The 22,084-nt window shown below is 49.9% G+C and overlaps 1 protein-coding gene across 1 annotated transcript in view; it reads left to right on the forward strand.

The window, feature by feature from the left end:
• Positions 1-22,084, forward strand: part of CALM1 (calmodulin 1) — a 44,943-nt gene that overhangs the window by 16,996 nt on the left and 5,863 nt on the right. The window contains exons 3-5 of the mRNA XM_040332759.1: positions 1,337-1,480; positions 21,293-21,399; positions 21,490-21,625. Of these exons, the coding sequence (XP_040188693.1) occupies positions 1,337-1,480; positions 21,293-21,399; positions 21,490-21,625 (387 nt within the window). The remainder of the gene's footprint in view (positions 1-1,336; positions 1,481-21,292; positions 21,400-21,489; positions 21,626-22,084) is intronic.

Consider the following 22,084-nt stretch of genomic DNA (forward strand, 5'->3'; position numbering starts at 1 on the left):
GATTTCAACTGAACTTGCACGATTTCACTCCCGCTGGCAGTCCTGATTCCATCTTCGCCATCTTCTGGGTTTGCGCTCTCCAGTTGCTTGAATGGCTGGGCTGTGATGACATTGTGATCCTCGCACACCGCTCTGATTGGACGGCACACGAGTGTGCACTCCATTGATGGCACATAAGCTGTGATGTCACCGGCCACCAAACATGTGGATCTTCTAACAGTGCATGTTTAGGAGATATTTAGGAGATATTTACAGGTAGGCCTATAGGGTGTACTTGTAGGTTCAAGTGAAAGCTGAGTGTACTGCCACTTAAAAGGCCAGCTGAGGTATTGGCTGATTTAGGGAAGTTGCATTGAATGGCACAGTCGGTCTTCACTTCAGTGCGTTTTTAAAGTCCTGCAAGTCTCCACTTTTGCATCTGCTTTACCAAGTCTGCCATACAAACATGACAGAGGCCTATAAAACGCCATCCATATTCTGTGTACATGTGTTCCCTGAAAGGTGTATGTAGGTGCCTGAGAAATGCACGTTTCCTAAATGTAGATGTGTGAATTTGCTCAACTTGTGTCCCTTTTTTACATGTTGTAGACTGAAGGTTTTATACCTTACTACAAGGGTCCCCGGGTCAGACTGTTGATGACCGGGCTGCACAGTGGGGGGGGGCACCAGCAGTCTGCAGATTGTAAGCACACAAGCATGTCCGCACAGCACCAACTACAGTTGGTGCTGTGCGGACATGCGTGTGTGTTTCCAATCTGTAAGTGGGCACTAATCATTACAGTGCAGTCCTTTTACATCAGTGTTGTGAAGGGGAACTGAGGACACTGATATAAAAGGGGGGTGCTGTGAAGAGGGGTTGAGGACACTCTGTGAATATTCCCTACCCTCCACCCCTGTGGAAACTGGCTGCAATGAAACCAGTCCCTGCTACCAGAAAGGTTGGGAACCTCTGCATTCTTTAACATTTAACAGTTAAACATTCTGCATGCAACGCCCCCCCCCCCCATAAATATATAAAGCACCTGAGCCTGCTGCAGTGCTGTGCAGGAGAGCCATGGCTCTCTTGCTTCTTATTGGTGCAGACATGGCAGCCATTGGCTCCTGCTGTTAGTCGGCTAGTGATGTTGCAGGGATGGGAGCAAGCACACAAGTGAGGGACCATAGAATGGGGGCCATAAGTCAAAAGCACTGACAGAAGTTCCTAGGAGGATCAGGGTTGCTCTGTGAAGAACCAATACCCAGAGCAGGTAAGTATGCCCGTTTAACACAAAAATCTTTATTACAGCTTGGTTTAAATTTGGGAGTACCTGTTAAATTCCTCTATCTTCTCTTGCAGAATTTAAGGAGGCATTCTCCTTATTTGACAAAGATGGAGATGGCACCATCACCACTAAAGAACTTGGAACAGTCATGCGATCCCTGGGACAGAACCCTACCGAAGCGGAGCTGCAAGACATGATCAATGAGGTGGATGCTGATGGTGAGTTTTTTTTTTAGCCTATACGAAGGCAAGACTTGGGTCCTGCTGGGGTATATGTATCTTATCCTGGATCTGCATTGGGTTTAAGTCTGCAGGTTGACTGCTGTGCTCCCCCCAGCTGCACACTCCTTTTCCTCTAAATCTGCTGTTTGCTCTGAAGGCTGGAAACCCCCCTGTGGATTTATTTAAGAAATTTACAGCTCCAGGTGGATTGTGTTAGGATGATCAGTATGGTCTCAGGAGATCAAGGGTGCTGGCAATGCACAAGGCGACAAATGGAAAAAGAAAATATGGACAGCCGCACTCAAACCTTGATGGTTGCACTACAAGTCGCAGCACACAACATGGGAGTAAAACTGACGCGTTTCGCACTATAAATTAGTGCTTAATCATTAAGCACTAATAGTGCGAAACACATCAGCTGTTTTTCTCCCATGTTGTGTGCTGTGACTTGTAGTGCATGTTTCCTTTTTTTTAAAATAAAGACAACCATCAAGGTTTGAGTGCGGCTGTCCATTTTTTTTTTTTTTTTTTTCATTTGTTCGATTTATTTAAGGCCAAGGGCTTTGTCCTCGCACCCATAAAAACTTAAGCCTGGGGTGCGGGCAGCGTTGGTGGTAAAGTGCTGCTATTGGCAATGCTTTACTGTCAATTTTGTAGAGGTATTCAGTTTTAACCCCTAAACCTGGGGGGTTGTCATTGCAAGGTTTTGTTTCACCTTAATGCATCGGATGCCAGTGGTACGGCCGTGGTGCCCATTTCAATGGCCAAAAGTGGTAAAGGGGAGGTAGACACGCTGCTCCAAAGATGCTGCTTGAAGGACTTTTTTTTTTTTTTTTTTTTTATCCTGCAGCGCACTGTTTAGTGTAAAGGGAGCTGTTCTTTCAGGGTGCTTTGCAGGCAATATTTTTTTTTTTGTGCCTACAAAGCGCCTCGGTGTGAAAGGGGTCTAACCTCATGCTAGACGGCTGACAGGTGAGTCTTGCACCATGACTATTATGGTGTATCTGTCAAAATACCTGAACAGGGGCTGCATCTGATTGCATGCAGCTGCTGTTCAACCAACAGTTGTCGTCCTGATTTTTAAGGATGTCTGGTGGGAGGATGTTGACAGGGAGCTCATGGCTTGGGTATCAAGAATTGGTTGGTATTTGCCAGCTTGCCTGGTTTCCTGACAGCCGAGCTCTGAGGAAGGGAGTTGCCTGTTCCATGTTGGGTATGTCTCTCCTGGCAATGGAATTTGGTGTATACTGGGGAGGAAGGGTAGTTGGGAGATCCTGTTGCTTTGCCCTTCCTGCCTTGATGTAAACCAGTGCATAGTACAGACTTTGGTTTGTTGCACATCATTCCTGTAGGATCATGTGACCAGTGCTTGGCCACTACAGGCAGACAGTTGCTGTTGGAAAGGTTTTTATCCAATTTCTCTGTTCTAAATAAAGTACAAGGCAGGCAAAATGTAAAAGCATTAAATTCATTCAGGAAGCATAGCCTTCAGTCTTTCATCCAGGCAATGCTGAATGGCACCAATCGCCTCCTACCTAGGGTTGTCACCTGTCTGGGGTTCACCCGCACAGTCTGGGTTTTGCACAGTGTCCAGATTTCAGACCACCTGAAACACAATACTCACAATAGACTGCGTACCACAATCACTGAGTACATGGGTGTGCATGTGGGCCCCATAGACTGGCAAGGAATTGAGGCTCCCTACCCCTCTGTCTGCCCACACTCCAATCCCTGGAGCGGTCTGCTGCCTCAGGAATGGGATGTGTGGATATGGTTTTAAGCTCAGCAACTGGCAAAATACATCATGGATGAAAGGTGTTGATGCCTGAGCCTCCATCCTCAGTTGAGTGAGCTTGCCATCCAAGGTCTGTGATTGAAGTCATCTCCCCCTTCTCTCCTGCCGCTGAGTGAGTAATAAGGGACTCTGATGTAAGGGGGTGCTCTGTGGATTCTGATGCAAGTGGGAGGTTTGGTAAGCAGAAACACCCCCCCCCCCCCTGTTCTCCTTTGGTTTAAGAGTCCAACATGTTCCCCTTTAAAAAAGGTGGCAGCCCTACTTTCTCATTGTCTGGGAGTGTGCCCACTTTATAACTCTGCCTGAGAATAAAAACTGCTCCAATCACTGTAAAGGGCATCTGTCGCTCCTCCTCTGACCTGGTGTTGACATTATGGATCTGAAATGACAGGTGCTCTTTAAATGTAAGGACTTGTTCTCCCTGGTAGTTAAGATCTTTAATATTTGCAAACAAAATGAAGGTTTCCTATTTGGAATAAGCTGTCGTGTTGGTAAATCTTCCTAAACTGGGTCTTTTTAAAGCCTTCTGCCATTTTTGTTCCTCAAGGAGGGATAAAGCACTTCAAGCCATGTGCAGAAAGATCACAATTTTCTCTTTCGTTCATAGACGGACACAGCCTTCATTGACCTTAGGGTTATGCTTCTTCCTACCAGGAGATTTAGGCAGAATTCTACAGCACTTAAGGTGTTAAAAACTTTCCTTCATGCTGCTCCTCCCAGGGGGCGTGGCTCCCCCAGGCATAACCCACACCCTGCTTTAGCAGCCTCAGTTTGTTTTCTGCCTAACGACAGGAGGTCAAGGCTATCTCTGGAGTTCCTGGACTCTGGAGTTTTTTTCTGGCGATTTTTCTCGCTTTTTTTATTTTGTTCCTGCATTTTTGAATCCTGCGATTCTTCTATCAACAGCCGACTGGGTGACAGGCTGGGTCCTCGACTCTTGTAGTCCCCCCATGTTCGGCCTTCGAGCGTGTGCCGGCCCTCAGATCAGCTTTGGGACGTCCACGACAGGCCCCATTGCTCCAGGGGCGGCCGGGGAACTTTGGTTCTAGGGCACACATATGACCGGTCTCTATGGCTTTGTCACAGTGTGTCTGGCCGACAGCCATGCCGTTTACGGACGTTGGTTCTGTCTGGGATACCTCCAGCCGGGTAGTCGCAGGACAGGTAAGTAGTGGCCCCTTACTCAGGTAAGTGGTCTGGCTGGTGGTTTCCCTGGGGAGGTCGACTGAGGGTCCGCCCTGCTTTCCTCTCTCCCCTTCCTCTCCCTCCTTCCCCTGACTGGGTAGTGGCTGTGAAGGGGGGCCTCCTGGGTTTTCTTTGTTACCACCGGGGCCCGTGTGTTAGGGGGACTGTGTTGTTACTCTGGGGGGTGCTGCTGTGTGCTGCTGTGTTCTATGAGGTAATTTTTACCTCAGACAGCGGCCGTCTTGGAAATCTCCTTGGTAACGCTGTGATTCTTTTCTGAGGTAACAGACAAAGCAGTCAGGGCTGCTGTGTTCTATGAGGTAATTTTTACCTCAGACAGCGGCCGTCTTGGAAATCTCCTTGGTAACGCTGTGATTCTTTTCTGAGGTAACAGACAAAGCAGTCAGGGCTGCTGTGTTCTATGAGGTAATTTTTACCTCAGACAGCGGCCGTCTTGGAAATCTCCTTGGTAACGGCTGTGATTCTTTTCTGAGGTAACAGACAAAGCAGTCAGTGCTGCTGTGTTCTATGAGGTAATTTTTACCTCAGACAGCGGCCGTCTTGGAAATCTCCTTGGTAACGATGTGATTCTTCCCTGAGATGACTCGGCACAGCCTCTGGTCAGTTTTAGTGCTGTGAATCTTCCATGAGGTGAATACACATCACAGTCAGCACATCAGAGCACACCTGAGGTTTTTCAGCTCCCTCTGCAGCTGGGTGGGGTGGTGAATACCGGGGGCCCCCATGCTCTGCAATAGCAGCAAGGAGGTGACCAGTGGGGTTTTTTTGTCCTGCCTTGCAGGGTGGGTGACTCAGCGCTGACACTATGGAACTCAAGCTATGCCTGAGTTAACCCTTACCGCCCCTCCCCCTGCCACATCTGTTATGTTGGCTGTCCTGGGTTTCTTGCCAGGTTTGAAGCAGCTAGTGCCCGGATGGGGGGTAAAAAAGCGCCCCCTCCCTGAAGCCTGCTTCTGGGGATGACACAGAATCGCTGTTTTTTTCTGGTTCTGTTATGTCAGAGGCTGCGGGTTTAACCCTTATGGATAGTGAGGATGACTCTGCTGCAGTCAGTTGCTGGCAAGAATTTGTTGGAGCTCTTGTTTCTGCGGTGCGTGAGGCTCTAAAAATTGAGGATGTGGCGGAGACACCTCCGTGTCAGTACCAGCAGACTACCACGCATCGCTGAAGTGTTTCCTTGTGTTCCTTATTTGGACTATATGTTATACAAGGAATGGGATGCACCGCAAAAAGTTTGTCAAAAAACTTTGCAACCCGTTACCCACTTGAGGGGGGCTTTAAAAAAAAAAAAAAAAAAGTAGGTCTCTCCTCCGCCAGTGGACCCCCCTGTGTCCAGACTGCGCAAGGCCACCACATTGCCTGTGGAAGGGGCTCCTGCATTTCAGGATCCCGCTGATAGGAGAGTGGAGGCCGTGGCCCGCTCCCTATTCACGGTGGTGGGTTCGGCGGTGAGGCCGGCTCTGGCCGGGGCCCTGGCAGTCCCCGACTAAAAGGGCGAAGCTCCTGCTGCAGGAGCTGGAAGAAGGACCTCTAAGGTGGCCTTGGTGATCACCGTTAAGGGTGAACGGTCCTTTTGGGTCTTCCCTGACTGGCATCATTGAGGATGCCACAGGTGGTAAGCGCATGCTGTTCCCACGGTTTGGGAAGGGCTAGGGACCTCGCCCTGTGCAAGGACCCTCCTTGCCTACCTCCGAGCGTTTTTTCGCTCGCCCTGTGCGGTGGGGGTAGGTCTACATGGTGCTTGAATCCCCGCTGCGGGGTAGCAGCGCACCGGATACCGCATGCCTAACAAGTCTGCGGACATACCTGCTTCCGCCTGAAGGTCTGCTCCCGCCCGTGTCTCGGGTGGGAGACTGGCTTCGCATTGCGAAGTGTTTTCCTTGGGGTACAAGATTGAGTTTCTCTCTTGTCTGCCAAACAGGTTTTTTCCCTCCGGCTTCTGGCCTCCTCCGGTTGACTCCGTCAGGGGCTGTCCAGGATCTTCTGGTCAGGGGAGTGATTGTGCCAGTTCCCTCGTTGGAACGGTCTCGGGGTTTTACTCCATTCTGTTTGTGTCCCCATGGAGGATGGGGCCCGGTCGATCCTGGGCCTCAAGTCTCTCGTTTTGTTTTTGTCAGGTTTTTCTGGCATCCTTGGATGTCATGAACGTGTACCTGCATATCCTCAAACCACCAGAGATTCTGTGCTTTGCGGTCGGGGGGGGACCATTTTCAATGGTGTCCTTCCCATTCGGCGGGTTTTCGCCAAGGTGCTCGTACCGATACTGGCCCGGCTGTGACAGCGGGGGGTTTGTTATCATGGGATGTCTGGACGACATTCATCTACGAGCTTCTTCGAGCTCTGCATTGGTGGAGCCGTGTCTATCACGTGTCAGGCTCTCCGAGTGTTCGGCTGGTTTCTGGATTGTCCTGAAATCAGGGTTGATTCCGTCTCAGGGATACCTGAGACTGGTCCTGGATTCCTCCGGGGCGGGAGTGTTTTTCTCCTAGCGGAAAAACTTCAGACTCTGCTATCTGCTGTGCAGCAGTTGCCGACCCAGAAGCGGTCATCTCTGCGATTCTGCAGGAAGGTTCTGGGTCAGTTGGTAGCCTCTTTCGAGGCGGTTCCGTATGCCCAATTCCACGCCAGGGTACTACGGAGGGAACTGCTGTCACGATGGGACTAGCTTCCGTCATCTCTGGATTACCAGATTCAGTTGAGTCATCTGATCATGTCTCCCCTGGTATGGTGGCTGGCGTTTCCGGTGCTTCGGGCCGGAAAGTCATTTTTCTGCAGGCCACTGGACAGTGGTCACGACGGATGCCAGCCTCTCCGGTTGGGGAGGGGCGCTTGGGGCACCCAGTCAGCCCAGGGGCACTGGACTCAGGTGGAGTCCTGCCTACTGATCAACGTTCTGGAGCTCCGAGCAATCAAGCTTTGCCTTACCAGGTGGTCCCTGGATCTACAGGGCCGACCGGTCAGGGTCCGATAACACCACGTCCGTGGCGTAGGTTGATCATCAGGGAGGCACACGGAGTTCTGTTGCAGCGACGGGGGTCGCGCGCATCCTTTCGGTGGGCCGAAGGGTCCGTTCCGGCTCTATCGGCCGGGTACATTCCGGGAATACGGAATTGGCTAGCCGACTACCTAAGTCGCACTGCACTGGGCCAAGGAGAGTGGTATCTCCACCCGCAGGTGTTTCGGGGTCTGTGCCGAAAGTGGGGCACTCCGGACGTGGACCTTCTAGCGTCCCGTCTCTATATCGGTAGGTGCCACGGTTCGTGGCCAGGTTTAAGGACCCGTGGGCGGACGCGTCAGGCGCGTTGGTGGCTCCTTGGGGTCGCTGTCGCCTACTTTACACCTTCCCTCCTCGGAAGCTTCTTCCTCGCCTGCTGCGCAGAGTAGAAGCTGTAGGGATTCTATCGGTCCTGATTGCCCCAGATTGGCCGCGTCGCTTCTGGTACGCGGACCAGGTGCGTCTGCTGGCAGACGCCCCCTAGCGTCTTCCCCTGGGAATTGATTTTCTGTTACAGGGTCCAATCTTCCACCCTGTTTCACAGCCACCGGCCTTAGCGGCGTGGCTGTTGAGAGCCAGGGGCTTAAGGACCGAGGCCTATTGGGCTCGGTGGTCTCTACCGTGCTGCCTGCACGGAGGTCTACCTCACGTAGGTTTTTTCCTCATACATGGAAGGCCTACTTCTCTGTGTGTGGGGAGATGAACTGGCACTCTCGTACATGCGTTGTGTACAGGATTCTGCTGTCTTTGCAGCAGGGAGTGGTTCAGGCTCTCGCCTTACGTACGGTTAGGAGCCAGATTTCTGCTCTGGCTGTTTTTTACTTGCAGCGACCCTTGGCATAGCACTCCTGGGTGCGTGCGTTGGGTCAGGGGGTCTGGCAGGTGGCCCCTCCGGTGCGCCCTCCATTACCCCCATGGGACTTGAATTTAGTCCTTTCAGTGCTTCGGGATGCTCCCTTTGAGGACATTCGGGAGGTTTTTTGTTTTATTGTCACAAAAGGTGATTTTATTTCTGGTAGCAATTACCTCGATCAGACGGGTGTCTGTCTGTTCTGGTGGCCTTGTCTTGCAAGGCTCCCTGCTTGGTCATCCGTAAGGACGAGGTGGTGCTGCGGCCGCAGCCGTTTTTCTCCCTAAGGTCGTTTCGGCTTTTCACTTGGATGTGGACATTGTTCTTCCATCCTTGTGTCCTCAGCCGAAGAACCCGAAGGAGGCCACTTTACATTCTTTGGATGTGGTTCGGGCCCTTCGAGTTTACTTGTCGGCGACAGCTCCGTTCCGGATGTCGGACTCGCTGTTCGTGTCTGTGTCCGGTCCCAGTAAGGGCCTGGCAGTTTCGTCGGCCACCATTTCCAGGTGGATCCGACGGATTGTGCTTCAGGCCTACGCCCTGAAGGGCCGGGCGCCTCCCTTTCGGGTCACGGCGCATTCGACCAGGGCGATCGGGGCCTCTTGGGCTTTCCGACACCAAGCCTCTGTGTTACTGGTGTGTAAGGCTGCGACCTGGTCGTCGGTCCACGCTTTTTCAAAGTTTTATATGGTGGATGTGAGTGCATCTTCGGATGCCTCCATTGGCCGCAGGGTGTTACAGGCGGCAGTATAAGGTTGGAGTTCCTCCGTTGAGTAACTCCGGTTTTTGTTTGGGGTGTAACCTGTTTTTGCTGTGTTATTTTTCCCACCCCTCGAATTTTTTTTGACACTGCTTGGGGACGTCCCTAAGGTCAATGAAGGCTGTGTCCGTCTATGAACGAAAGAGAAAAAAGGATTTTTGTACTCACCGTAAAATCCATTTCTCTGAGTTCATAGACGGACACAGCACCCACCCCTCCTTGGTTTGTACTGCTTGTTACGAACTGAGGCTGCTAAAGCAGGGTGTGGGTTATGCCTGGGGGAGCCACGCCCCCTGGGAGGAGCAGCATGAAGGAAAGTTTTTAACACCTTAAGTGCTGTAGAATTCTGCCTAAATCTCCTGGTAGGAAGAAGCATAACCCTAAGGTCAATGAAGGCTGTGTCCGTCTATGAACTCAGAGAAATGGATTTTACGGTGAGTACAAAAATCCTTTTTTTTTTTTTTTTTTTTTTTTTTTTTTTTTCTGCTTGGGTCTCGCTTTCATTTTTACTGCTTGCCCTTCCTCCTCGCACTTTAGAGCCCGGTTACAGATGCATTTAGCTTCAAACAATCATACAGTTTGTAGTGTACATAGACTTGCAAAACAATGGGATAAAGGAATGTTCCTGAACTTTGTTTTATCTCATGGTTACTGTGAAATTTATGTGAATGAATCCATGCAGTGCATGTTCTGAGCTTTGGATTCATTGAGTTTACCAAAAAATGTAAATATTGCAGAATATACAGCCTCATGCTATATAACCAAGCTCCATTTCATGCTGAATAAACTAATGTATCTCTAATGGAGAACTCTTTAGATAAGATCTGTGGTTATCTTGTTGGGCAATTCAAGTTCAAACTAAGCAGGTGAACTTTGATTTGTTGCAACACTTAGCAGATTGCACTTCTAGACTCTCTTTAGAAAGAAGGAAAAGGGTGTCTCCCACCCACCCCCAAGGGGTGCCTTTTATGTCCCAACCCCTTACTAGTGGGGAACCCTTTTCGTTCTCTAAACAGATGGGATGTGACAACATAATAAATCCATCTCTGGTACAACCCTCCCCCCCTTTTTTTTCACGGTTGCGCATATTGGCGTACAGGTACTTCCCCTTTAATGTGCATAGCCATTGGTTGCGCGCCACCAGCGGCGCGCACGAGGCCCTGTCGGGTACTTTGTGACCGAGACCCGTTCGCCGCCGGTGTCCCGCGATCGAGTCACAGAGCTGAAGAACGGGGAGAGAGGTAAGTGTAAAACCTTCCCCGTTCTTCCTAGTCACTGATCGTCTGTTCCTTGTCATGGGGAACGGCGATCAGTGCCACGCCACGCCCCTACAGTAGGAATCACTCAACCCCTTCAGTGCCCCCTACAGGTTAACCCCTTCACTGTCGGTGTCATTTTCACAGTAATAAGTGCATTTTTATAGCACCGATTGCTGTAAAAATTACAATGGTGTCAAATGTGTCCGCCGTAATGTCGCAGTCATGCTAAAAATTGCTGATCGCCACCATTACTAGTAAAAAAAAAATGCCATAAAAACTATCCCCCATTTTGTAGACGCTTTAACTTTTGCGCAAACCAACCGCTTATCGCGTGCATTATTTTTTTTAGCTATTTTAGTAGCATCTTTTGGCCTGGTTATCCAACTTTTTGTATTGATGGAATACATCGCTTTCTGTTAGGTTAAGCACTGATAAGATACTCTACTGCAGGGGTCTCAACTGTCAGCACTCCAGCTGTTGCAGAAGACTAAGTCCCATGAGGCATTGCTGCAAGTAGGGCTGCAACTAACTATTTTCATTATCGATTAGTTGGCCGATTTATTTAGATTAATCGGATAATAGCCTTTAAAAAAAATATATATATATATATATATATATATATATATATTTTTTTTTATTTTGTTGGGCAGATTACAAAACTCAAATTGCCGCAAAAACACATGACATGTTGTTCTGCAGCTTCTCCATTGAAGTATATTGAACCAAAAACAAAATGGCACCGTTTTGCGTTTTAAAAAGTCCTTGCTCTATCCAAATAAGCAGCAGCTGAAAAAAAATCATGCATGTGAACGTGTCCCATAGGAAAACATGTAAATGAACTGTAGTGTTTCTGCAAAAAGCACCAAAAAACAGGTGTGACCCCCCCCGGCCTGAGATGTTTTGTAACATAATGGGGGTTAAAAAAAACAAAAGTACAAAGAGCAAATCACTACTGTAAGGGGTTAATTTGTTTACTGTGGGACAGTGAAAGTGATATTTACAGTAGCGATTTGCTTTTTTTTTTGTACTATAAAGAGCTAATTTTAGTTTTTTAAACCCCATTATGTTACTGGCCAATTAATCGATTATGAAAATCGATTACAATTTTCATAAATCGATTTTGTTTCGGCCCTAATCGCAAGGCTTGATAGTCGCAAGCTTATCTTCCACAGGCAAAGGCATGATGGGACTTGGCCCTTCAGCTGCTCTGGAATTACCTGGTACTTGTAGTTCTGCATCAGCTGGAGTTTTGGCTCAAGCCTGTAACGCAGTGCGCTGTGCTGTATGTGGCCTCGGCTATATAGTTCATACTAGGGCCGAAACAACTAATCGATTATAAAAATTAATCGATTACAATTTTGATCGATTAAGTTCATTTGCATGTTTTCCTATGGGACACGTTCACTTCCATGATTTATTTTATTTATTCAGCTGCTGCGTATTTGGAAAGGGCGAGGACTTTTTAACGCAAAACAGTGCTAGTTTTTTTTTTGGTTCAATATACTTCAATGGAGAAGCTGCAGAAAAGCATGTAATGTGTTTTTGCGGCAACTTGTGTTTTTTATAAAAAAAAATGTTTTTGGCCATTATCCAATTTAATCTAAACAATAAACGGCCAACTAATCGATTATGAAAATAATCGTTAGTTGCAGCCCTAGATCATGGCACATTCAGTGGCCTCACTGTGGTGATTACATCGTTATTGATTAGGCCAAGCTGGTCCAAACACGCTATGTCAAAGTGTAACAAAAGCTGGAGTTGAGCTCTAATGAAGTTGATCAGCACAACCAGAATATGAAGCTAAATACCGTATTTATCGGGGTATTGCGTGCTCCGGCGTACAGTTTTGGTGTCTTGCACGGCGGCCTCGTTGGGTCCGGCGTCCGTCTGCGGCTTCGGTGGTGTCCTGTCGGGTCCGGTGTCCTCCCCGCTTGATCCCAGCTTCCCGCGGCGAGTTTGAACTACTGCGCCAGCATATACCGAGCGCAGTACACTCGTGTATAGTCGGGCCGGCTCGGCTCCTCTCGTCGTCACGTCCAGGACGTGACTGCGAGAGGAGCCGAGCCTGCCGACTATACACGAGTGTACTGCGCTCGGTATATGCCGGCGCAGTAGTTCAAACTCGCCGCGGGTATCGGCGTATATCGCGCACCCACGATTTTTGCCCCAAAAGTGTGCGATATACGCCAATAAATACAGTACTTATTATAAAACCATTAAAAATACAGTGCAGATACAAACACGCTCCCCTAGATGATGGATTTCGACCACACGGGTCTCCAATCCACTGATTAAGCTAGAGTCCTCAAATCGCACATCACCTGTTATCTATTAATAATTCCCAAATCATCTTTTTTATATTAATGATTTAGAGGTTTGTGGAGAGTAAACCTAAAGTAAGCCTGTGCAGGGGCAATTGCATCACTTTGATAACATTGGTGAAACTGTAAGAAATGGAACAATGTAGTCTTTCAGATAGTAAGACCCCTTTTGTGCAACTTGTCCTGTGACTTGAAGTGTCGCTAGTCAACCAGGATCTCCAAAATTGTGTCAAACATTAATCACAAAATAAAAGCGGCGTGGCTCAAATGTTTTTATTTTGATACTACGTGATTAAAGTTTAAAACCCAATTTTGGCAATCCTGGTTATTTGACACTTGCTTCTCATGACTGCAGTCAGTTCCAGCCATTGGTCTCTTCAGCACCCAATCTAAGATGCAGCCATTTCTGCAGGAACGTGTGCATTGGTTGACCTGTGACTTGGGACTGCAAAGTTGCATGACAAGTTGTTTTACCCCATCATTTCCAATGAGTAACTTTCATATCTGTGACTTTAAAGTAATCCTTGCACTGACTTTGATGCGACAACTTATACCAGCATTGCTTCAAATCATGACTTTCAGGTTGCAAAAGTGTGAAAGGGGCCTTAAAGTAGAGTTCTGCTTACTCTTGCAACTTGGTCTTAAAGTAAAGACCACCCCTCAACCCTTTTTTTTTAAACTTTTTTTTATTTTTTTTTATTTAGAAAGTGTAATGGGAAACCAGCTGAAGACTCCACTGCCGGTTTCCCTTAGTTACAATGGCGGTGCCTGAACCCGGTCCAATGAACTCCCTGGACAGATGTGTCCTTATTAACCACTTAGGACCGCCTAACGCCAATATACGTCGGCAGAATGGCACAGCTGGGCACAGGCACATAGAGGTATGTCGCCATTAAGATCCCAGCCGTGGGTCGTGCGCCGCCGGCATGCGCACGCGACCTGGTCCGAAGCTCCATGACCTGACCCAATCGCCGCCGGTGTCCCGCGGTCAGTCGAAGGAGTTGAACGGGGAGAGGTGTATAAATGCACCTTCCCCGTTCTCCAATGTGGCAATATCCGTGATCGTCTGTTCCCTGATGTAGGGAAAGACTATCAATGACGTCACACGTCCAGCCCCGCCCCGCCCCCTACAGTTGGAAACACATATGGTCACACTTAACCCCTTCTGTGCCCCCAGTGGTTAACTCAAAAAACTGCAATTTGAGTTTTCACAGTAATCGGTGCATTTTTATAGCTGTGAAAATGACAATGGTCCCAAAATGTGTCAAAATTGTCCGATGTGTCCGCCATAATGTCGCAGTCACCAAAAAAATTGCTGATCACCGCCATTAGTAGTAAAAAAAAAAAAATGCCATAAAACTATCCCCTATTTTGTAAACGCTATACATTTCTCTTTCGTTCATAGACGGACACAGCATCCTTTGACCTTCGGGTTATGTTCTTCCTACCAGGAGATTTTAGGCAGAATTCTTACAGCACTTAAGGTGTTAAAACTTTCCTTCATGCCGCTCCTCCCAGGGGGCGTGGCTCCCCCAGGCATAACCCACACCCTGCTCCAGCAGCTTCAGTTTGTTTCTGCCTAACCGTCAGGAGAGTCAGGCTCTCTCTGGAGTCCTGGACTCTGGAGTTTTTTCTTGCAAATTTTTTTGCATTTTGCGAGTTTTTTCCTCGTTTTTTTATTCTATTTTTATTTTTGAATCCTGCGATTCTTCTATCAACAGCCGACTGGGTGACAGGCTGGGTCCTCGACCCTTGTAGTCCCCCCAGGTTCGGCCTTCGAGCGTGTGCCGGCCCTCAGCTCCGCTTTGGGACGTCCACGACAGGCCCCATTGCTCCAGGGGCGGCCGGGGAACTTCGGTTCTAGGGCACACATATGACCGGTCTCTATGGCCTTGTCACAGTGTGTCTGGCTGACAGCCATGCCGTTCGCGGACGTTGGTTCTGTCTGGGATACCTCCAGCCGGGTAGTCGCAGGACAGGTAAGTAGTGGCCCCTTACTCAGGTAAGTGGTCTGGCTGGAATGTTTTCCCTTGGGAGGTCGACTGAGGGTTTTCCCCTGCTTTCCTCTCCCTCCTTCCCCCTTTGGGTGACGGCTGTGCAGGGGGTTTTTTCCCTGGGGCTCATATTTTTTTCACTCGGGTATGGCTGGGGCTGTTCTGTGTCACTGCAGGGGACTGTGGTGGACATTCTGGGCATTTTTGTGTGTGCTGTGTGCTGTTTTGGTGTACTGACATTTTTGGGTACACTGTCTTTTTAAAACTGCGCAACGGCGGCCATTTTGCCGGAGCCGCGCTTGTATTATCCGGCGGCCATTTTCTTGTGGCCGGCGCAGTTTTCAGCACTAGTTCGGCCTCTAGTGGCCGTTTCGGCGGGGAAAAAAGACCGCGAATCATCTGAGGGGACAGACGCAGCGCTGCAGCTTCTCCTCAGCACACACTTGTCCTTCACAGACCGCGCTGTACCAGGGGGGTGGTGAGTCTCAGGGGGCCCCAGACTGTGCTCTAGCGGCCGGGAGGTGACCTGTGGGGGACTTTTTTCCTGCCATTGGCAGTGGGGGTGACACGGCAGCTGCAATATGGAGCCTGAATCAGGCCCCTCATTCCTCACAATGCCGGAATTAACCTTAGCGCCCCTCCCCCTGCCACATCTGTTGAATCGGTGTCGGCTGTCCTGGAGTCTTTTCTCACCAGGTTTGAAGCTGCCAGTGCTCGGTTGGGGGGTAAAAAGCGCCCCCCCCCCCAGAGGCTGTTTCTGGGGATATCTCTGACGCAGAATCGGATAACGCTGTTGCTGCTTCTGGTTCTGTCATGTCAGAGGATGCGGGCTTAACCCACATGGACAGCGAGGATGACTCTGCTGCGGAGTCTGCTGACAAGGAATTTGTTGGAGCTCTTATAACTGCGGTACGTGAGACTCTTCATTTAGAGGATGTGGCGGAGACACCAGCGGTGTCAGTCCCTTTTGGATTCCGCAAACCACCGCGTACCGCTAAGGTATTCCCTTGTGTTCCTTATTTGGACAATTTGTTGTATAAGGAATGGGATACACCGCAAAAGGCTTTTACTGTTCCTAAAAGCTTTGCTACCCGTTACCCCCTGGAGGAGGACTTTTTAAAAAAGTGGGTCACTCCTCCGTCGGTGGACCCTCCTGTGTCCAGACTGAGTAAGGCTACTACGTTGCCTGTGGAGGGGGCTCCTGCTTTCAAGGACCCCGCTGATAGGAGAGTGGAGGCCGTGGCCCGCTCCCTGTTCTCGGTGGTGGGTTCGGCGGTAAGGCCGGCTCTGGCCGGCGCCCTGGTTGCTCAGACGCTAACTGAAAGGGCGAAGCTCCTGCTGCAGGATCTGGAGGTCCAGGGTGCTTCCGAGTCCTCTAGGGACCTGGCTGAGCAGTTGATTCAGGGTCAGAAGTTTCTCTGTGAGGCGGCTATGGATTCGATTCCTTTGCTTTCCAGGGCTTCTGTCTACGCAGTGGTTCTGCGCCGCCTTATATGGCTGAAGTGCTGGTCGGCTGACCAGTCCTCGAAAAAGGCCTTGGTGGATTTGCCCTTTAAGGGCGGACGGCTCTTTGGGGCATCCCTGGATGACATCATTAAGGATGCCACTGGAGGTAAGAGCACCTTGCTCCCTCAGTCGGGGAAGGGTAAGGAACCTCGCCGCAAGCAAGGTCCTACTTTTACTACCCCTAAGCGGTTTTTTCGTGCGCCCAGCGCGGCTGGAAAAGGTCCGCAAGGGGCAAAAGCCCCTGCTGCCGGGCGTAAGCGCCCCTGGTTTAACAAACCAAACAAGCCTGCGGACAAGCCTGCTTCCGCATGAAGGTCTGCCCCCGCCCGGGTCTCGGGTGGGGGGACGGCTTCACGACTTCGCGGATCGGTGGAACTCTCTTCTGACCGACCGTTGGGTTTGCGAGGTGGTCGCCTCGGGGTACAAGATAGAGTTCCTCTCTTGTCCCCCCAAACAGATTTTTTCCATCCAACCTCCAGCTTCCTCAGGATCGGCGGCTAGCCCTATCCGGGGCTGTCCAGGATCTTCTGGACAGAGGGGTGGTTGTGCCGGTTCCCTCGCTGGAACGGTTTCGGGGGTTCTACTCCAATCTGTTCGTGGTTCCCAAGAAGGGAGGGGTTCGCCCTGTCCTGGACCTAAAGGCCCTCAACTCCTTTGTCAAGGTGCAGCGAATCAGGATGGAGTCGGTCCGTTCTATCATAGCGGCCCTCCACCAGGGGGACTTCATGGCGTCCTTGGACATCATGGACGCATACCTGCATGTCCCCGTTTGCACAAGCCACCAAAGATATCTGCGTTTTGCGATCGGGGAGGACCACTATCAATTCGTGGCCCTCCCGTTCGGGCTGGCGTCGGCACCACGGGTGTTCACCAAGGTGCTCGCCCCGATCCTGGCCTTGCTAAGGCAGCGAGGGATCGCTATCGTGGGATACCTGGACGACCTTCTCCTGAGAGCTTCTTCAAGCTCAGAGTTAGAGGAGGACGTGTCCATCACGTGTCGGACTCTGCAGGAGTTCGGCTGGCTTCTGAATCTCAAAAAATCAGTGTTGGTTCCGTCCCAGAGGCTGGAACACCTGGGGCTGGTTTTGGATTCGGGGGAGGCAAAAGTGTTCCTCCCATCGGAAAAACTGCGGACCCTGCAATCTGCAGTGAGACAGTTGTCGACCCAGAAGTGGTCGTCTCTTCGCTTCTGCATGCGGGTTCTGGGTCTGATGGTGGCCTCCTTCGAGGCGGTTCCGTATGCCCAATTCCACACCAGGGTACTACAGAAGGAGGTTCTGTCACGATGGGACAGGGTCCCATCTTCTCTGGATCGCCAGATTCGGTTGAGCCATCTGGCCAAGTCTTCCCTGGCATGGTGGCTGACGTCTCCGGTGCTTCGGTCCGGGAAGTCTTTTCTTCCGTGCCGCTGGACAGTGGTCACGACGGATGCCAGCCTCTTCGGCTGGGGGGCGTCTGGGGCACCCAGTCAGCCCAGGGGCGCTGGACTCAGGAGGAGTCCCGCCTGCCGATCAATATCCTGGAGCTCCGAGCGATCAAGCTGTGCCTTGTCAGGTGGTCCCTGGAGCTGCAGGGCCGTCCTGTCAGGATCCAGTCCGACAACGCCACGGCCGTGGCGTACGTCAATCATCAGGGCGGCACAAGGAGCTCGGCCGCGGCGACGGAGGTCGCTCACATACTTCGGTGGGCCGAAAGGTCCGTTCCGGCCCTGTCAGCGGTATACATTCCGGGAGTTCTGAATTGGCAAGCCGACTTCCTAAGTCGCACGACTCTGGATCAAGGGGAGTGGTCTCTCCACCCGGAGGTTTTTCAGATCCTGTGCCAAAAATGGGGCACTCCAGACGTGGACCTTCTGGCGTCCCGTCTCAATCGGAAGGTACCACGGTTTGTGGCCAGGTCAAGGGACCCGTGGGCAGACGCGTCAGACGCGTTAGTGGCTCCCTGGGGTCAATATCACTTGATTTACGCCTTCCCTCCTCTAAGGCTCCTACCCCGCCTGCTGCGCAGGGTGGAAGCCGAAGGGATTCCAACGATCCTGATCGCCCCAGATTGGCCGCGTCGCTCTTGGTACGCGGACCTGGTACGTCTGGTGGCAGACGCCCCCTGGCGCCTGCCTCTGAGGGAAGATCTCCTGTCTCAGGGCCCGATCTTCCATCCTGCTTTACGGTCACTGGCTTGAACGGCGTGGCTGTTGAGAACCAGGTACTGAAGGACCGGGGCCTGTCGGGCCCGGTAATCTCTACCATGATGCGTGCACGGAAGTCCACTTCTCGAAAAATTTATCATCGTACATGGAAAGCATACATCTCTATGTGTGAGGAGATGAAGTGGCACCCCCGTACTTACGTGGTGTCCCGGATCCTGCTGTTCCTACAGCGGGGAGTGGACCAGGCTCTTGCCTTGAGCACGATCAAGAGTCAGATTTCTGCTCTGGCCGTTTATTTTCAGCGTCCCTTGGCAGCGAATTCTTTGGTTCGCACGTTTGTGCAGGGGGTCCGGCATGTGGCCCCCCCGGTGCGCCCTCCGCTACCTTCTTGGGACTTGAACTTGGTCCTCTCGGCGCTTCAGCGTGCCCCCTTTGAGGACATTCGGGAGATCCCCTTGCTGACTTTGTCGCAGAAGGTGGTCTTTCTGGTAGCTATTACCTCTATCAGACGAGTGTCTGAACTGGCGGCCTTGTCTTGCAAGGCCCCCTACTTGGTCATCCATCAGGATAAGGCGGTGCTGCGCCCGCGACCTTCTTTTCTTCCGAAGGTCGTTTCGGCCTTTCACATTAACGAGGACATTGTTGTTCCATCATTATGTCCTCAGCCGAAGAACCCGAAGGAAGCCGTTTTACATTCTCTAGATGTGGTTCGGGCCCTTCGAGTTTACTTGTCGGCGACAGCTCCGTTCCGGAAGTCGGACTCGCTGTTCGTGTCTGTGTCCGGTCCCAGTAAGGGCCTGGCAGTCTCGTCGGCCACCATTTCCAGGTGGATCCGACAGGTTGTGCTTCAGGCCTACGCCCTGAAGGGGCGGGCGCCTCCCTTTCGGGTCACGGCGCATTCGACCAGGGCGATTGGAGCCTCCTGGGCTTTCCGACACCAAGCCTCTGTGTTACAGGTGTGTAAGGCTGCGACCTGGTCGTCGGTCCACACTTTCTCAAAGTTTTATAAGGTGGATGTGAGTGCATCTTCTGATGCCTCATTCGGCCGCAGGGTGTTACAGGCGGCAGTTTAAGGTTGGAGTTCCTCCGTTGAGTAACTCCGGTTTTGTTTGGGGTGTAACCTGTTGTTTGCTGTGTTATTTTTCCCACCCCTCGTTTTTTGACACTGCTTGGGGACGTCCCGAAGGTCAAAGGATGCTGTGTCCGTCTATGAACGAAAGAGAAAAAGATTTTTGTACTCACCGTAAAATCCATTTCTCTGAGTTCATAGACGGACACAGCACCCACCCCTCCTTGGTTTGTACTGCTTGTTACGAACTGAAGCTGCTGGAGCAGGGTGTGGGTTATGCCTGGGGGAGCCACGCCCCCTGGGAGGAGCGGCATGAAGGAAAGTTTTAACACCTTAAGTGCTGTAAGAATTCTGCCTAAAATCTCCTGGTAGGAAGAACATAACCCGAAGGTCAAAGGATGCTGTGTCCGTCTATGAACTCAGAGAAATGGATTTTACGGTGAGTACAAAAATCCTTTTTTTGCACAAACCAATCAATAAACGCTTATATTTTTTTTCCAAAAATTAGGTAGAATACGTATCGGCCTAAACTGAGGAATGTTTTTTATATATTTTTGGGGGATATTTATTATAGTAAAAAATATTCTTATTTTTCAAAATTGTCGCTTTATTTTTGTTTATAGCGCAAAAAATAAACGCAGAGGTGATCAAATACCACCAAAAGAAAGCTCTATTTGTGGGGAAAAAAGATGCCAATTTTGTTTGGGAGCCACGTCGCACGACCGCAATTGTAAGTTTAAAGCGACGCAGTGCCGAATCGCACAAACTGGCCTGGTCCTTTACCTGCATAATGGTCCGGGTCTTAAGTGGTTAAGTCTGCAACTACGGTGTTTGTAGCTGCTGATTTTATTTAAAAAAAACTGAGGGTGGAACTCTGCTTTTTAAGTACTTTGTAATTCCGCAGTGGGGTAATTTTGTTTGGGTTTTTTCCTTGATAGGGTTTTTTTAGTGGGGGGGGGGGGGGATTTAGAACCTGTCAATTGTTGTCTGTTTTTTAGCTTTGCCCTCTATTTGTCCTGTTTACCATTATCAAAAGAATCCCAAATTTTGAATTTTTCCCAGAAAAGTAATAGGAAATCTTCCAATGGGGACACAAGGTCTGGTGAGCTGGGGTTCCCCAAGCAATTCCCTTAATTTGCAGGAATTTCCTCTCACTTCCTGTTTGGCTATGGGACAGGAAGTGAAATCTCTAAAATAAGACACATGGTGAAAATATGACAGGGGATGGAACCCTCCTGTGCTCTCTCCAAAATGAGAACATTTTTGCCCAGAGTTGCAACTCCTGGACTGACGCCCTCTAAACTAGCCTTGCTTGAAGGACAGGAGGTTCCTGGTGTGTATCTCAAAGGCTGATGGCAGCCTACCACTCCACAATACTGCCCATTGGTGCTGCATTTCCCATGACAAGATGGGAATTGTAGGATTAGAACCAGGGTGGATATAAATCATTTTTTTTTTTTAAGATGCTTTTGGAGTAAATCTATCGCGTTTTTTCCATTTTAATATACATGAATAATTTTTATTTTTTTCAGCATGAAATGGAGCTTGGTTATATAGCACGAGGCTGTATAGCAGGGATCTGCAATTAGCAGACCTCCAGCTGTTGCAAAACTACAAGTCCCATCATGCCTCTGGGTGTCACGCGTCTGAGTTTTGCAATGCCTCATGGGACTTGTAGTTCTGCAACAGCTGGAGGTCCGCTAATTGCATATCCCTGCAGTATAGTCTGCAATATTTATGTTGGTCAACTCATTCAATAAATCCAAGCTTCGCAAACAGATTATGCACTGCTTTGATGCACCTGAAGGAGTTTGTTTTTAAACTTCTTGTGTAGAGCTGTCTGTTCACAATGGAGAAATTGGCATTTGTGGTGAAGACCTTCTGTAATGGGAATCTCTTGTTATGCAGGCAATGGCACAATCGATTTCCCTGAATTCCTGACCATGATGGCAAGAAAAATGAAGGACACAGACAGCGAGGAGGAAATCCGTGAAGCCTTCAGAGTCTTTGACAAGGTAACGGCGCGGTCTCGGGTATTGTCACACCTGATTGGAGGGTTAATGATGCACAATGCTGACGCATGTTTTTCTGTTTTTTGCTTTCAGGACGGTAACGGCTACATCAGTGCTGCTGAGCTCCGCCATGTAATGACTAATCTAGGAGAAAAACTAACAGACGAAGAGGTAGATGAAATGATCAGAGAAGCAGACATAGATGGGGATGGACAGGTCAATTATGAAGGTAAGGACATGTGCCAGTGGCCAGCGTTTCCTTTGTCTCTGGGGTGTCGGAATAGGCATTCAGGGAAGGCACTAGTAATCTGTAACGGTCAGGGGTTAACACCATTTACGATATTTACGATATTCCATTCCACCAACCCAAGACGGCTTATCCGACACTCCAACAATCCAGCAGACACAATCCATTGAAATTCCCCAGGCAAACGAGACACACAGCCCTGTTTCCAAAACGAATGAATGCTTTAATGGTAAACTCTCAGCTTTTTATACAGTTAGAAAGCCTGCTGCAGTAATCGCAGGGACAATGAAACACTCCACCCAAAACATCACACAATGGGTGCTTAATGAGTCCCCCCTCAATCCACATCCCAGACAGACATTCTGGCACTGAATCTACACAAATCAGTTACTATAGCTGACATGGCAGACATGACTTTTAGAGTGTTAACTCACAACACAT

This window comes from Rana temporaria, chromosome 13, assembly GCF_905171775.1.
Source record: "Rana temporaria chromosome 13, aRanTem1.1, whole genome shotgun sequence".
Taxonomy (NCBI): domain Eukaryota; kingdom Metazoa; phylum Chordata; class Amphibia; order Anura; family Ranidae; genus Rana; species Rana temporaria.